Source organism: Globicephala melas, chromosome 3 (assembly GCF_963455315.2).
Source record: "Globicephala melas chromosome 3, mGloMel1.2, whole genome shotgun sequence".
NCBI lineage: Eukaryota > Metazoa > Chordata > Mammalia > Artiodactyla > Delphinidae > Globicephala > Globicephala melas.
The window spans coordinates 163,012,467-163,026,576 of NC_083316.1; the positions used below are offsets into that span (position 1 = coordinate 163,012,467).

At 41.2% G+C, this 14,110-nt stretch overlaps 1 protein-coding gene across 2 annotated transcripts in view; it reads right to left on the bottom strand.

Moving 5' to 3' along the window:
* Window positions 1–1,136: 1,136 nt before the first annotated feature.
* ADGRE3 (adhesion G protein-coupled receptor E3) overlaps window positions 1,137–14,110 on the bottom strand; it is a 41,268-nt gene continuing 28,294 nt past the window's right edge. Inside the window, exons 9-16 of one of the 2 annotated variants that reach the window (XM_070045107.1) lie at window positions 12,538–12,705; window positions 11,237–11,434; window positions 10,715–10,950; window positions 10,029–10,095; window positions 9,717–9,808; window positions 7,544–7,712; window positions 3,409–3,504; window positions 1,137–1,250 (exon numbers count right to left, since the gene is read on the bottom strand). In XM_070045107.1, coding sequence (XP_069901208.1) covers window positions 1,242–1,250; window positions 3,409–3,504; window positions 7,544–7,712; window positions 9,717–9,808; window positions 10,029–10,095; window positions 10,715–10,950; window positions 11,237–11,434; window positions 12,538–12,705 — 1,035 coding nt within the window. In that variant the 3' untranslated portion in view covers window positions 1,137–1,241. Of the gene's footprint in view, window positions 1,251–3,408; window positions 3,525–7,543; window positions 7,713–9,716; window positions 9,809–10,028; window positions 10,096–10,714; window positions 10,951–11,236; window positions 11,435–12,537; window positions 12,706–14,110 lie in introns of those variants that run through there. The other variant, XM_070045108.1, reaches the window with a different exon arrangement.

Consider the following 14,110-nt stretch of genomic DNA (forward strand, 5'->3'; position numbering starts at 1 on the left):
GATAACCTGACCCAACTGGCTTAACAAAAGGAGTTTATTTGTCTTACATATGAAAAAGTTCAAGGGTTGGTTCAGCAACCCAACAGTGTCATAAAAGCCCAGATTATTTCTGTCTTTTCACTCTTCCACCCTTAGTATTTCCATGATATCTTCTCTCCAAGCCTCATATTATTATATGATAGCAGCTAAAACTAGGAAGTAATCGGCAAGCCCTTCTTGAATTTGTATTTGTTTTTATCAAGGACAGAATATATGTGCCAGTAGGTGTTTCTTATATCTCAGTGGGTAGAATTGATCCAAATGCCCATCGCCAATGGTTTGGGAGGTTTCTCTACCTCAGAACTACTGATATTTAGGGATGGACAGTTCTTTGCTGTATATGTGGGGGGCTGTCTTGTGTATTGTAGGATATTCAACAGCATCCCTGGCATCTGTCACTTTGGTGTCAGTAGCATCCCCCCTTGCCCCAGTCATGACAACCAAAAATGTCTCTAGACATTGCCAAATGTCCCTAATGGTGGGGATAAATCACCTCCAGTTGAGAATCACTGGGCTGAGACCAATCTCAATGGACCTCTGGACCCAGGTACAGTGCTATCCCAAATATGAAAACAATCAAGGTTCTGTCAACAAGGAACATGTGATGGTGGTGATGGCTGCTGAGTAGACAAGCCACAGTGCCTGCCATGTTTGGATCAGTCCTGGATTTGGGTATTCCCAGCTAAATGTAGAATCAGACTGAGGAAGCAATGGTGTTGAGAGCATGGGAGAGGATCATTTGACATGGTTGATCACGAGATTTAGCCTGGATAAGAGAGGAGGTAAAGATGATGGTTTGGAAGAAGATGATGGTTTGAGGGACTCAGTGAGTTTAAACTTGTTTAGTTTAAACTCATAGTTTAGAGCAAGTTTAGGAGAGAGAGTAAGAAACTGAAAAAAGGCCTTGAAAAGGGCTTCTTTATTTACAAAAAGTCCAGGGAATATTTGCAATGGTCATGATTTGTGTATCCAGGAACAAGCATGGATTGAACACATCAGTGAAGAGAAGTCCAATTGAATACACATTTATTGAGAGCACATTATGCAGAACAAACACTTCAGGAAGTAAAGGTTAAGCATTTCCTCTCCAGGAATGACATGTATGATGATTCTTCTTGTCCCCACTTTCATTCTTTATGATGCCAACGAGATCCACATGTATGGCTTTCCATGAGGAGCTGAATGTTCTAGTTTTAGTATTTTCACTTGTCCTGGAAAACATGCCCCCCCCCAACAAGACGTTTAGATTAAAGGTAGATGTAAGGATAGAACAAACAAACAAACAAACAAACGAACGAACGAATGAATGACAACAAAACAGAAAGAAACAGCAGGAGTGGGTTAAAGCCAGAAATCTCCATCCAGCAGGCAATGATGGCATGATATCCTAGCATTTTGGAATCCTAGGAAAGGTGTGGCCTTCTTTAGCTTACAGTGGGAGGACTTCTCAAAAATCCAGGTTGAAGAATTCTTTTTTTGAAAAAAAGTTTGGATATAGTATCCTACTCTAGAATTTCAGCCCCCTGGATGTTGGTTTTTGTCCATAAAGAAAGGCTAGACTCTAAGCTCCTTGAAGGCAGGTACTGTGTTGGTCTTATTGCTTTTTGTACATCCACTGCCTACCATAGTGTCTTACACATTGTAGAACTCAACAAATACTCTCTTTGCCCCCTACAAGCTCCAGCTTGGTTTAGATGCCTCAGGCCCCCCAGAGGAACAAATATCTTGTACAACAGCCCATGAGGATAGGAATTCCTGACTCAGTTATAAGAGTCACTGTATGCAGGAAGTCCAAAGCTATGCCTTCCTTCCTGGTATTTATGGTTCATTCACAGAATTTCCCACCCAGTCAAGCATATGACTTTTCCCATAAACAGTATTCCCTGGTTATACAGCTGACCTTCCAATGTTATCAAATGTCTGGGGAACAGAGCTAGAAAGTTAACCCAAGACCAAATTTGTCTGTAAAGGACAGAGGGTTTTGTTAGCTTTTTACTCATACTCTGTGCATAAAAAATAAAAGCTTCAGAAATTCTTTTAATTAAAGCAAATGTATTTCTTAAATGCAGCTACATATAAAATATATTTTAAATATATAATATATCATATATAAATATATAATATATAATTCCCTTTCAAAAGATATACTCATTCAAGTTCCACAATGTTAAACAATAATAATAATAATAATAATAATAATAAAGCTTTCTTATTCATTGTGGGAAACCAGTAGCTGGAGTGCTGGCAGCTTTATTATTTTGGATTGTCTGGGAAACGTTTCAAAGGTCACAGCCAATGGTTAGCACCTACCACAATTTTACTCTTATTGAGAATGATTAAGCTTAATATATATTAAAAAATTTTCCAATCAGCTGACGTGACTGTCCTAAAACTTTTGTCCTAAAAATGGTTCCATTTTCCTCTTGGTTCTTTTGGAAAGATTTAGAATGAATTCCCTTTCCCTCCCTCCAGTATGGAATAGATGTTTCTTCAGTGACCTCAATATTTCCACGGCTGAAGAAAATCCCATATTTTCTCAAGAAATGTAGAAGACAATGTATCAGAAATTTCTCAGTTTTGTTTAGCTTAAAAACAACATATTCTAAGACTCTTTGGCTAGCAGATGTGGTAGGCATGTACATGGAAGGCATAAAACCAAATGAGATTGGGAGGATTTTTATGGATTTTGAGCTTTGGAGCCCATCTGGCTCATCTAGTGACATGGTTTCTTACAAGTATATTCTCCCATTTTTCTAAAAGAGCAATTAGGGGACAACTGTGGAGAGAAGTCTCAGATAGTACTGGGAGCTTATTCCTCAGTGCATTGGTCCTGAGTTAGCTCAATGGAAGAACAGACGAAAATCCAGCAACCAAGTTCCAGAGAGGTTCCCTTTCTAACAGGACCATTTCCTCTCCCAGGAAGGTCCCATTATCACATGCACTCCTCCTCTATAGGTATGTGGAGCATCTGGGGTGGGGTTCCTCTCCTGGATCCTTTCTGTGGTATCCACTAACTCCATGGGGCTCAAGTCCACCTCTCTTTAGACAGTGAGAGTTCAGGGGATGATGACCACTCTGCTATGTCTATGATTGTAAGTCTCCCGCTAAAGGATTCTACATTAGATGGTAGTGGTGCTGTACCCATACTTTAAATGACAGGAATATATTGAACAGCCAGCTTAAGCACTGTTAGCGGGCAAGGAAGAGTCACTGAGAAACAGTATGATGGGAATGAGGAATGCAAATCAGGTCATCAGGAAAAGAACTCTTCTCCATACCCTGCAAGAAAGGGAGTTTGTACTAAGACATGGAGAGGAAGTTCGGGGTGTCAAGGGGTAAAACATTAGAATAAGTCACAAGTCTTCTTACCTCACTGGGTTTTGAGTCAGGACCAAACCTGCTGGAAAGTGTATGAGTCTCAGGCTCAGATTTAGATTTGATGATCTCACCAAACCACTTTCGGACCTGGAACATCAAAGGAAAGGCTAGGATTGTTTTTGTTAACAATGGAGAAGAGAAAAGTCAGTGAGTGAGAAAGACGAGAGAGACATTATGAAAAACTTTTCCTACAAAATGTGATATATGCATACAATGGAATGTTATTTATTCCTTAAAAAGGAATAAAATTCTGACACATGCTATAACATGGGTGAACCTTGAAGACATTACACTGAGTGAAATATATGCGCCAGACACAAAAGGACAAATATTGTATGATTCCACATGAATGAGATCCTTATAATAGTCAAATTAATTGAGACAAAGTAGAATACTGGTTACCAGGGGCTTGGCAGGGGAGAATGGGGCATTATTGCCTAAGGGGTACAGTTTGGGATGATCAAAAAGTTCTAGGGGCTTCCCTGGTGGCGCAGTGGTTGAGAGTCCGCCTGCTGATGCAGGGGGCACGGGTTCGTGCCCCGGTCTGGGAAGATCCCACATGCCGCGGAGTGGCTGGGCCCGTGAGCCATGGCCACTGAGCCTGTGCATCCGGAGCCTGTGCTCCGCAACGGGAGAGGCCACAACAGTGAGAGGCCTGCGTACCGCAAAAAAAAAAAAAAAAAAAAAAAAGTTCTAGAATGGATGGTGGTGATTGTTGCATGACAATGTGAATGTATTTAATGCCACTGATCTGTACACTTAAGCATGGTTAAAATGATAAATTTTGTTATATATACTTTATCACAATAATTTTTTCATTTGTTGTAGAAACTCAACAAAATATGCATATGCAAAGGAAGAAAATAGAAGTCACACATAGTTGCTCAATCTAGCGAAAAATCACTGATCATGTTTTGGTGGTATCCTTCCATGTGTCTTGGTTTGGGGTCCCCCAGAGGCAGACCTTGAGACAAGGGTTCTAGTGCAAAGAGTTCTTTCGAGGGGTGATCCCAGGAAACACCAGTAGATCAGTGGGGAAGTGAGATTGAGAAGGGAAGGCAGCTAGTAAAGGATGCATAATCCTTTCCATTGTGGACATCTGGGGTTCAGTGCCACTCGGGGGCTCTGGAGACAACAGAGGACACACCTCAGAGTCATCCCACCTCAGGGACAAGGGAGCTGGGGCAACTATCTACCAGCTCCCATCAGTCATTGGTTGATGGCTGCTCTCAAGGGCCATTACTCTCTGGCACCACCAGCTTGCCCTGTGTATAAAGCAGGCATGTCCTGTGGGCAGTAAGAAGCCCACAGGCACAGAGTCACAGGTGTTTACAATAAGCAACCCTGGGCATGTAGAATATAATGCCAAAGTGATATGAGAGAGTCATCAACAACATTTGCTACACCAAGGTTTCCAACTTTGGCAATACTGACATTTTGAGTTGGATCATCCTTTGTAGTGGGGACTATCTTATTAACCGTAGGATGTTTAGCAGTAACTCTGGCCTCTACCAACTAATTGTCAGTAGTACCTTTTCCCCTAGTTGTGACAATCAAAAGTGTCCCCAGACATTGATAAATGTTCCCCCGGGAGTGGCAAAATTGCTTGAGAATAAGTGGTGTTTCCATATACACCATTACCCACACGTGAATAACTAGATAACATAGCATAAGAAATGAATATTTATATATGTTATATAAACAAAATAGAACCCTTCTGGAGCAATGTTTTGAAACTTACTCTTTCACTAATATATTTTTAAAAATTTAAAAATTATGTATTTTATTGATGTATATTTGGTTTACAATGTTGTGTTAGTTTCTGGTGTATAGCAAAGTGATTCATTTAAACATACATATGTATATATTCTTTTACACATTTTTTTCATCATGGTTTATTACAAGATATTGAATATAGTTCCCTGTGCTATACAGTAGGTCCTCGTTTTTAATCTATTTTATATATGATAATTTGTGTCTGCTAATCCCAAACTCCTAACTTATCCCTCCCTGCCCATCCTTTCCCTTTTTGGTAAAAATGTTTGTTTTCTATGTCTGTGAGTCTGTTTCAGTTTTGTAAATAAGTTCGTTTGTATCATATTTTAGATTCCACATATATTCACTAATATATTTTGAATATCCTTCCGGTCATAAAGTATTCTTGTGCCCAGACAAAAATTAACATTTGAATGGTCTATGCCTATGCTCATCCTTTGTTCTCTAGGGAGTGGCTGCTCTGTCGGCTCAGTTTCTTCCTCTCTCTTATCCTCAGAGGAGCTGTTCTTCCTTTCCTAGTTTGGTTCTTTGGGCGTGTGGATGCAGAGTGAGGAAAAGAGGGAGAGAGGAAGGAGCGCACGCGCGCGCGCGCGCGCGAGAAAGAGAGAGAGAGAGAGAGGGAGAGAGAGAAGAGGAAGAGGAGGAGAAGGAGGGAGGAGGAAGAGGAGAAGGAAGAGGAAGAAGTATATCAGTCAGGACATGTTTTGCTGCAGTAATAAACGACCTCAAAATCTTAGTGGCCGAGCTCAACAAAGCTCAGCTGGACTATGTGTCTTCTTCATGGTATTTGAGAAGTACAAATAAAGAACTTGGGTGATTTTGTATTTCTTCTGGCTGCTGGAATATCTTTATTTGGCCATTGCACCTCCTGGCCTGGATCATGTAGATCCAAGTTTCATTGGGGTTTCAGTCTTTTACATTATATTTAATAGTTGCATAGTATCCTGTTCTATAGATGAGTATAACTTAACTAAATCTAAGTAGAAGTATGTCAACGTGGTTCAGTAGTATACAGCACGGTAGCATCTTGCCTGGGGTTCATTTCTAGAGCCAGCATGCAGTTCATATTACCCCTGAGCACCCCTTAGTAAGGAACCATCTTAGAGATTTATCTCAACAAGCCCACAGCAGCCAGTATTTCCCAAGTGTCAGACGCACACTGTTTCTTTTGTTCAGCTGCAGACACATGAATTGGCTTGTGTTTAGTAGCCATATTGAATACAAAATATATATCTTGAAAAACTGGAGGCTCACACTGTGAGATGCCTCAGGCACTGAGATGAACTGGGGGAAGAGTACAAATAAGTCTTTTGCATGGTGCTCACTCAAGTGCATACATCCACTGAGAAGAGTTGCTTACAGTTTTCTTTGGCTGTACATGTGGATGGATGGGTAGATGAATAGAAGGGTAGGTATATGGACAGATATGTGATTAAGCAAACATAGCACAACGTTACTTACAGAATCTAGGTGATCGCTATTGCATGTTCACTACATAATTCTTTCAACTTTTTCGTATATTTGAAAATGTTCATGATCAAATGTTAGAAAAACTATATTATTATGTAATTTCATTATAGAGCTATTAAAACATTAGTAGAGAGGATATACATCACATGGAAATGTGTTTAAGAATTCATGTTAAGTGGTGTGGTAGATTGCTTTATTGATCTCAGTTATTCACTCTTCTGTAGTAGCATTACACCCTGTCTTAGCTTCGTGGTGAATGGAGTGTTTTTCTCCAATTGACTTTGGGCTTGGACATGGGATCTTATTTGGCCAATGAAATATTGGTGGAGGTGATGCAAACAGAATCACCTTGAAATGGCCTTGCTCAGTAGAGCTTGCCTTCTTGTGATTTTGCCATTGTTATAAGAAGAACTTATGTTAGGGAGATGCTCCCTTTTCTCCCAAGCCTCAGGGTCACAAAGAACAGACCTGAACATGATCTTCATCCTGGAGCCAGGTCAAGCTGAGCCCAGCCAAGATCAGCTGAACCCCAGTCAACCTGCAGACTCCAGAATGAGAAAAGTAAATATTTGTGTTTAAGCCACTGAGATTTTTGAGGTTGTTTGTTACATGGCAATAGATGACTATTACGCATGGGATAGTTGAAGAAAAACATGGTATTTCCTTGATGCAGCAATTATTTACTTTCTGAAAGCCATTAATAAATTAATATTTCTTACAATCAATAGCATCTCACAGTAGAGAACATATAGGGAGTGTTTACACACTACTCACAAGTGCCTATGAAAATTTAGAGAACGTGGATTTGAATGTTTATTAAACTATGTATCTCCAAATGTTTCTTAATTTTAAAACAATAAAGAAAGAGGTCACAGTTTACCTGCTGGCTGAGGAGGCAGTAGACCAAGAAAATGAAGAAACCCTGAAGGCTGTTGATGATGGTGAAGAGGTAGGCCATGACACGGGCAGCTGAGCCCAACTGCAAGACGCCCAGACACCATGTGCATCCCAGGATGAAGAGCTGAGCTGTTGCTTTGAGTGTCAGCATCCTGAGGGAAGTAGTAATCAATAATGTAAAAAAGCTAATGATGGACATGAATACTTCTACAGCATTGTTGTTACCGGTGAAGACTCTGGAGCTAGAATGCCTGGGTTTAAATCCAAGGCAGCACTAACTAACTGTGTGACCTTGGGCAAGTTACTGTCTGGCGTGTGTTTTGTTTTTTTTTTTTTGTTTGTTTTTTTTAAATCATGTGGCTTGGGAGATCTTATTTCCCTGACTAGGGATCGAACCTGGGCCATGGCAGTGAAAGCGCTGAGTCCTAACCACTACACCACCAGGGAATCCCTACTTTTCTGTAACTCAGTTCCCTAATCTTTGTAATACTCCTATTTCATAGGGTTGCTGCAAAGATTAAATGAGACCTTAACATATGTAAAGTATTTAGGACAGTATATAGAACAAAATTAGTACCATACATACGTAAAGCATTCTAAAACTGCAAAGATAAAGCTCTTTATCTCTCTCTATATATATCATTTATAGATGGAGGGGTCAAAATGTGTGCTATTCAGGGGAACTACATTCAATATCTTGTAATAACCTATAATGGAAAAGGATCTGAAAAAGAATATACATATGTATGTGTGTAACTGAATCACTTTTTTGTACACCTGAAACTAACAGAACATTGTAATCAACTATGCTTCAATGAAAAAGGAGTGTTTTTAATAATTACAATGCATCAACAAACATAACCTGGAACCATTCCAGGCAAACTGAGATGTAAGGTCACCCTACTTTTGTATCTATATATTCCTAATTTTAAAATATCATATTACATAAGTGAGAAAAGCTAGTTGAGGAACAATTTATGTAGTGATGCTATTGTATGTAAGTCTGTCTGTTCTACAGAAAATGCACAGAAAAAGTCCTGGGAAAATATCAGACATATCATATCATGCAGTTTGTTACCCCTGGATTCCCTGGGAGGTAAAAGTAGCAGGAAAAGAGGGAGTAAGCAACTTTCACTTTTAACTTTATATAGTTTGAAAACTTTTGCCAAGTAATGAACAAATAACAAATGTGTTATTGTTGTGATTACAATGAAAACCTCAACAAATTACATGTCAAATTAAGATGGATGCTGAGGTCTTCCCTGGTGGTGCAGTGGTTGAGAGTCCTCCTGCCAATGCAGGGGACATAGGTTTGTGCCCTGGTCCAGGAGGATCCCACATGCCATGGAGCAGCTGGGCCCGTGAGCCACGGCCGCTGAGCCTGCGTGTCCAGAGCCTGTGCTCTGCAATGAGAGAGGTCACAGCAGTGAGAGGCCCGTGTACCACAAAAAAAAAAAAAAAAAAAAAAAGATGGATGCTGAAAAATAAAAGAAATACTCATAGTTCCCAGTTTTTTGAAATAGTATTATACAAAATATATTTTAACCTAAATCCTCCCTGAACCTATTGCCTCTTGTGCTGTGTGGCCAAAGCTGTATTCTTCCATTCTCCTCTTCTTCCGTTTAGTGTTAGATTGCTTCGCTTTTTGAGATTTATCAAGGACACAGGGCTACCCAGTTAGAGACTACATTTCCCAGGCTCCCTTGCAGCTAGGTGTCACCATGTGACCAAGGTCTAGCCAATGGGATATGAGCAAATGTGGAACTTGCAACTTTCATGTCAACTCCTTCCTGCATATGGGATACTGATAAAGACAACATCCTAGGGGATGGTGGGGCAACACAATAGAAAGAACGTGAGTCCCTGGATCACTCTGTGGAGCCGAGCTTCCCATTAGCCCTGGACTGTTTACCTCTGGCCTGTGGCGTGAGAATGAAATAAACTTCTATTTCACTCCCATTTTTGAGTCACAGAAATTTAGCCTGTACTCTAGTGAATACAGCTTCTCATTAATTGTGATAGTGGAAGATGGTAGTGGTCTTGCTAGTCCTTAGAGCCTGGCTGTGGGGTGTATGTCTGTGTCAATATGTAGGAGGGACCAGTAGGAAGTGAGTAGAGGAAAAGAGGGTTAGAAAATACCACTTGCTTCATCTTACTTTAGATTCTGGATGGTTGACACTTCACTGTTGAGGGAGGAAAGTTTTCTTTTCAAAATCCAAAGAACCAAGATAAAAAATACAAAATTCACCTGCAGGAATGACACAGACCATGTAGAATACAAGTTAAGATGTACTATGTCCACTGTAAATTGTACACAACTCCTACCTCCCTGAACATGGGTTTGAATTGGTAGCAGGTGGAAAAACCAAATCATACAACCGAGAAAATATATGTCCCTTGTGCTATCTTGCACCCATGTCTGGTGCTTCTTCTTAGGTCAGGAACATCAGAGCCACATATTCACTCACACAGATAATGGCACAGACGGGGACGAGGAAAGCCCAGATGAATTTCTGGTTCAGGTCGAGCCAGCAGCTGGGAAAAATGGGAAAAGGGACGCAAAGAGAGATCAGAGAAAGCACATGAAATGGATATGAAATGACACCTTTTCCTAACAGAATTTTCCAATGTCTCCTGAAAATGTCAGCTGACAATGAAGGCTTTAATTGTTCACTACCATGTGTTACTGCTACATTTTACAGGCACAGTCCTGTTAAATTTTCACACTAGTATTCTGAAGGTGGGACCATGGAGGTGACCATTATCCCCATTTCACTAATGAGGGGACTGAGAATTAAGGACTTGAGGTCACAAATTATGGGAGAGATAAAGTTGGGACCTAACTGCAAAATTCTCCCCTTCCAGGGCCCGTGAGCCATGGCCGTTGAGCCTGCGCGTCCAGAGCCTGTGCTCCGCAACGGGAGAGGCCACAACAGTGAGAGGCCCACATACTGCAAAAAAAAAAAAAAAAAAAAAAAAAAAAAAACTCCCCTTCCAGAGCCTCTTACATCATTTTTCCCTGCCTCACTGGGAAAGAGATTAGAACCCTTATACTCAAGGAGAAAGTAGAGTGCATTTGATGTGAATATCCCAATCATCACTATTAACACTGCCCTCAAATATGTCCATGGCACAGGGTGAGAGTCAAGCTCACTGATCAGGTGTTCCATAAAGATGAGGCCTGGATGCTGCGGAAATGGTCACGATCACAGCCGGGACTCCGTAGCCCACTGGGAACATGAGCTTCTTCATGAACCTGTTGATACTGGAGTGGTTGACCACCGTCAGTTTGCGTGCAGTGAGGAAGAGGTACAGGCCCTCCAGCAGCATCCAGGTGAAGGAGGCCAGGTAGAGATAGTGCAAGGCACCTGCAATGATGGCACATAGCACCTGGGGAAGGAGGAAGGTGTCACCAGGAGGGATTGTCAGGGTGGAGCATGGCCCCAGGGCGTCTCTTTTATACTGACATTGAGTTCAGAACACCTGGTATTAGACCAAGGTCATTGAAGGTAAAGGTGGTTGATAATCAACGGCAGCACTACTCACCTTGGTACATCTCCCCCAACCTCCCTCTGGGGCCCAAGGCTATTTTATTAAGGTGTCCAATGCAGCATGGCTCCATGAACTCAGCAAACACTGGAGGCAGGGCAGGGGTATTTTGCGACAGTACAAGTACCTTGATCTCAGTTCTATCGATGGCTGTTAGGAAGAGCAGGTGGGCCAGGAAGAGGCAGAGTGAGAGCTGCAGGTGGAGCGAAGTGCTGGTGCTCTGGATGGCTTTGCACAGCAGGAAGGTGAGGGCTGCCAGGAGGAGGCACAGCAGAGACAGGCTCAGCCCCACATAGGTGATCACAGTCAGTGTGGGATCCTTCTCCTGGGACACATCAGAGAGGACATCACAGTCACCCTTTCCTGCTCTGGGATTATACTCCCCCACCCCTTGGAATGTGGCATCCCAACATAGGCAGATCACCTTCATCTCGGCAAGGAGGGGAGGGATGCAGGACTTCCTGTATGCTGTCACCCAGCCTGTGTTATCAGTACTCTGACCCCTCGTCTAGGATATGTGTCCAGTCTGACCTTCTCCCACCACCTTTGCTGCTGCCACCCAAATCCTGACCACCATCATCTCTCTACCAGTCCACTCCTGCTGCACAACCATCCATTCTTGACCCAGGAGCCAGAGATTTCTTCTAATAAGTATGCAGCATCCCTGATTCAAATTCTCTCTTGCCTTTCCATTGTAATTTGAATGAAATCCAAACTCCTGACCATAGCATTTGAAGTCTGATGCATTTTCCCTGTGCCCTTTTCTCCAACCTGAACTTTTCCACTTCCCTCTCATTCACTCTGCTCCAACCACATTTATGTCTGGAACACACCAAGTTTGTTCTCTCTCAGGACCTTGACACATACGTGTATCTCTTTTTGGGATGCTCTTCCCTGAAACCTTTTTTTTTTTCATTGAGGTAACATCCAAATAATATAAAACTAACCATTTTACACAGTACAATTTAGTGACTTTTAGTACATTCACAGTGTTGTGCAACCACCACCTCTCTCTAGTTCCAAAACATTTGAATCACCCCAAAATAAAACCTCATGCCCATTAAGAAGTTACCCCCACTTCTCCCCTTCTCCCAGCCCCTAGAAACCATCAATTTGTTCTGTCTCTATGGATTTGCCTATTCTAGGCATTTCATATAACTGGAATCCTACAATATGTGGGCCTCTGTGTCTAACTTATTTCACACAGCATGATATTTTTGAGATTCACCCACATTGTAACCCCACTGACTTAATATTCAGATTTCAGCCTGAGTAGTTAATTCTCCTCTAACCATGTTATCTAAAGTAGCACACTTCTGCAATCACTCCAGACACACGCTCTTTAAAAATTTTCCTTATAGCATTTATGGCCACCTAAGCAGGGCCTCCAAAAGGATTAGCTTGAGGAATTCAATGTTTACATCATACCTGTGTGTCGAAGGCCATGAGGACAGCGAAACTGGACAGGTGAGTGGCATTGCATATGCTGTGAGTCTTGTTTGCTTGTATCAGGAAACAGCCCTCCGTGGACCAGTGGCCGCCCTCCTTTGTACCTTTCCAGTAGACGCAGAAGACCTTTTTGATACTGGGCTTTATCTGAAAATAGAACAGGCTCATCATGTCCTTCCTTGGGAGGGACTGCTCTCAGAGTGTCAGTCTATGCCGGTGGGGTGCAAAGAGGTGACACCATGGGTTAGGAGAGATCAGGTAATTTCTATTTTAAGTGAAGAGGATGACCACCAGGAACCTGTCCGCGTAGTCCCAACTCTATTGGGATTCCACATAACAGAAAATGAACCCACCTCTCTCTGGGAGCCAGAATTTTACAAGATGTCATTGGCTTCAGGACTTGATCCTCCAACACGGGAGTCAAATAAAAATAGAGTATAAGGCTCACTTAAATTTTTCTCCCAAATACTCTCTAAGCCAAATTTCCCTGATGTCTTCACATCAATTCTGCCCTGACCGCTTACAACACAATAATTGCTCATACAATGACAGGGGTAGTGTAGGGAAGAAACATTACCAGGAGACAATAAAGTTAGTTTTCAATCTCTCTTTTTTTTTTTTTTGCCCCCAGGATGTCCATAGCAACACTTGATCGGGCCAAGGATGTGAGTTGGATGCTATCCTATTTGGCGGCTGTATCTCCTTTGATAATCCACTGGACCATCCCCAGATATCTTGCTCCACTTCCATTGCTCCATGCCATACATCAAAAATTCCATTCCTAGATTTTATGCATCAGATGGAGAAAACCTACCTTTCCTCACCTTCTCCCACTTAATTCTTATTTTCTTAAAAATTAAAAAAAGTTTGATTTATTTTTTCCAGCCTTATTGAGATTTAATTGACATATAACATTGTGTAAGTTTAAGGTGTATGTAATGATTCGATATATGTATATATTGCAAAATGATTATTACAACAAGGTTAGTTAACATCCATCACTTCACATATTTACAATTTTTATTTTGTGGTGAAAACTTTTAAAAGCTACTCTCTTAGCAACTTTCAAATATACCATACAGTATTGTTAACTAGAGTTAACTAGAGTCACTATTCTCTCCATTACATCCCCAGAACTTATTCATCTTATAACTGGAAGTTTGTAACATTTGATCACGATTACCTCTTTCTCCCACCTTCTGTCGCTGGCAACCACCCATCTGTCCTTTGTTTCTATGAGTTTGTTTTTACAGATTCCACATATATATGAGATCAGTCAGTATTTGTCTTTCTCTGTCTGACTTATTTCACTTGGCCATAAGGTCTTCAAGGTTCATCCATGTTGTCAAAAAAACGGCAAGATTTCTTTCAACTCTTACTTTCTAAACAGTTACTATGTCTGGCTATTAACCCTCCTGCCTTTAAGAGTTTGGGCAGAGAATGGGAAAAGGCAATGAATTATATAAAAATTTTTCTTCTGATTGAATTATGTAGTCTTAATAATTAATTCCAGGCTTTTGTGCAAGAATAAAAACTATGTCTCAGTTCAAAT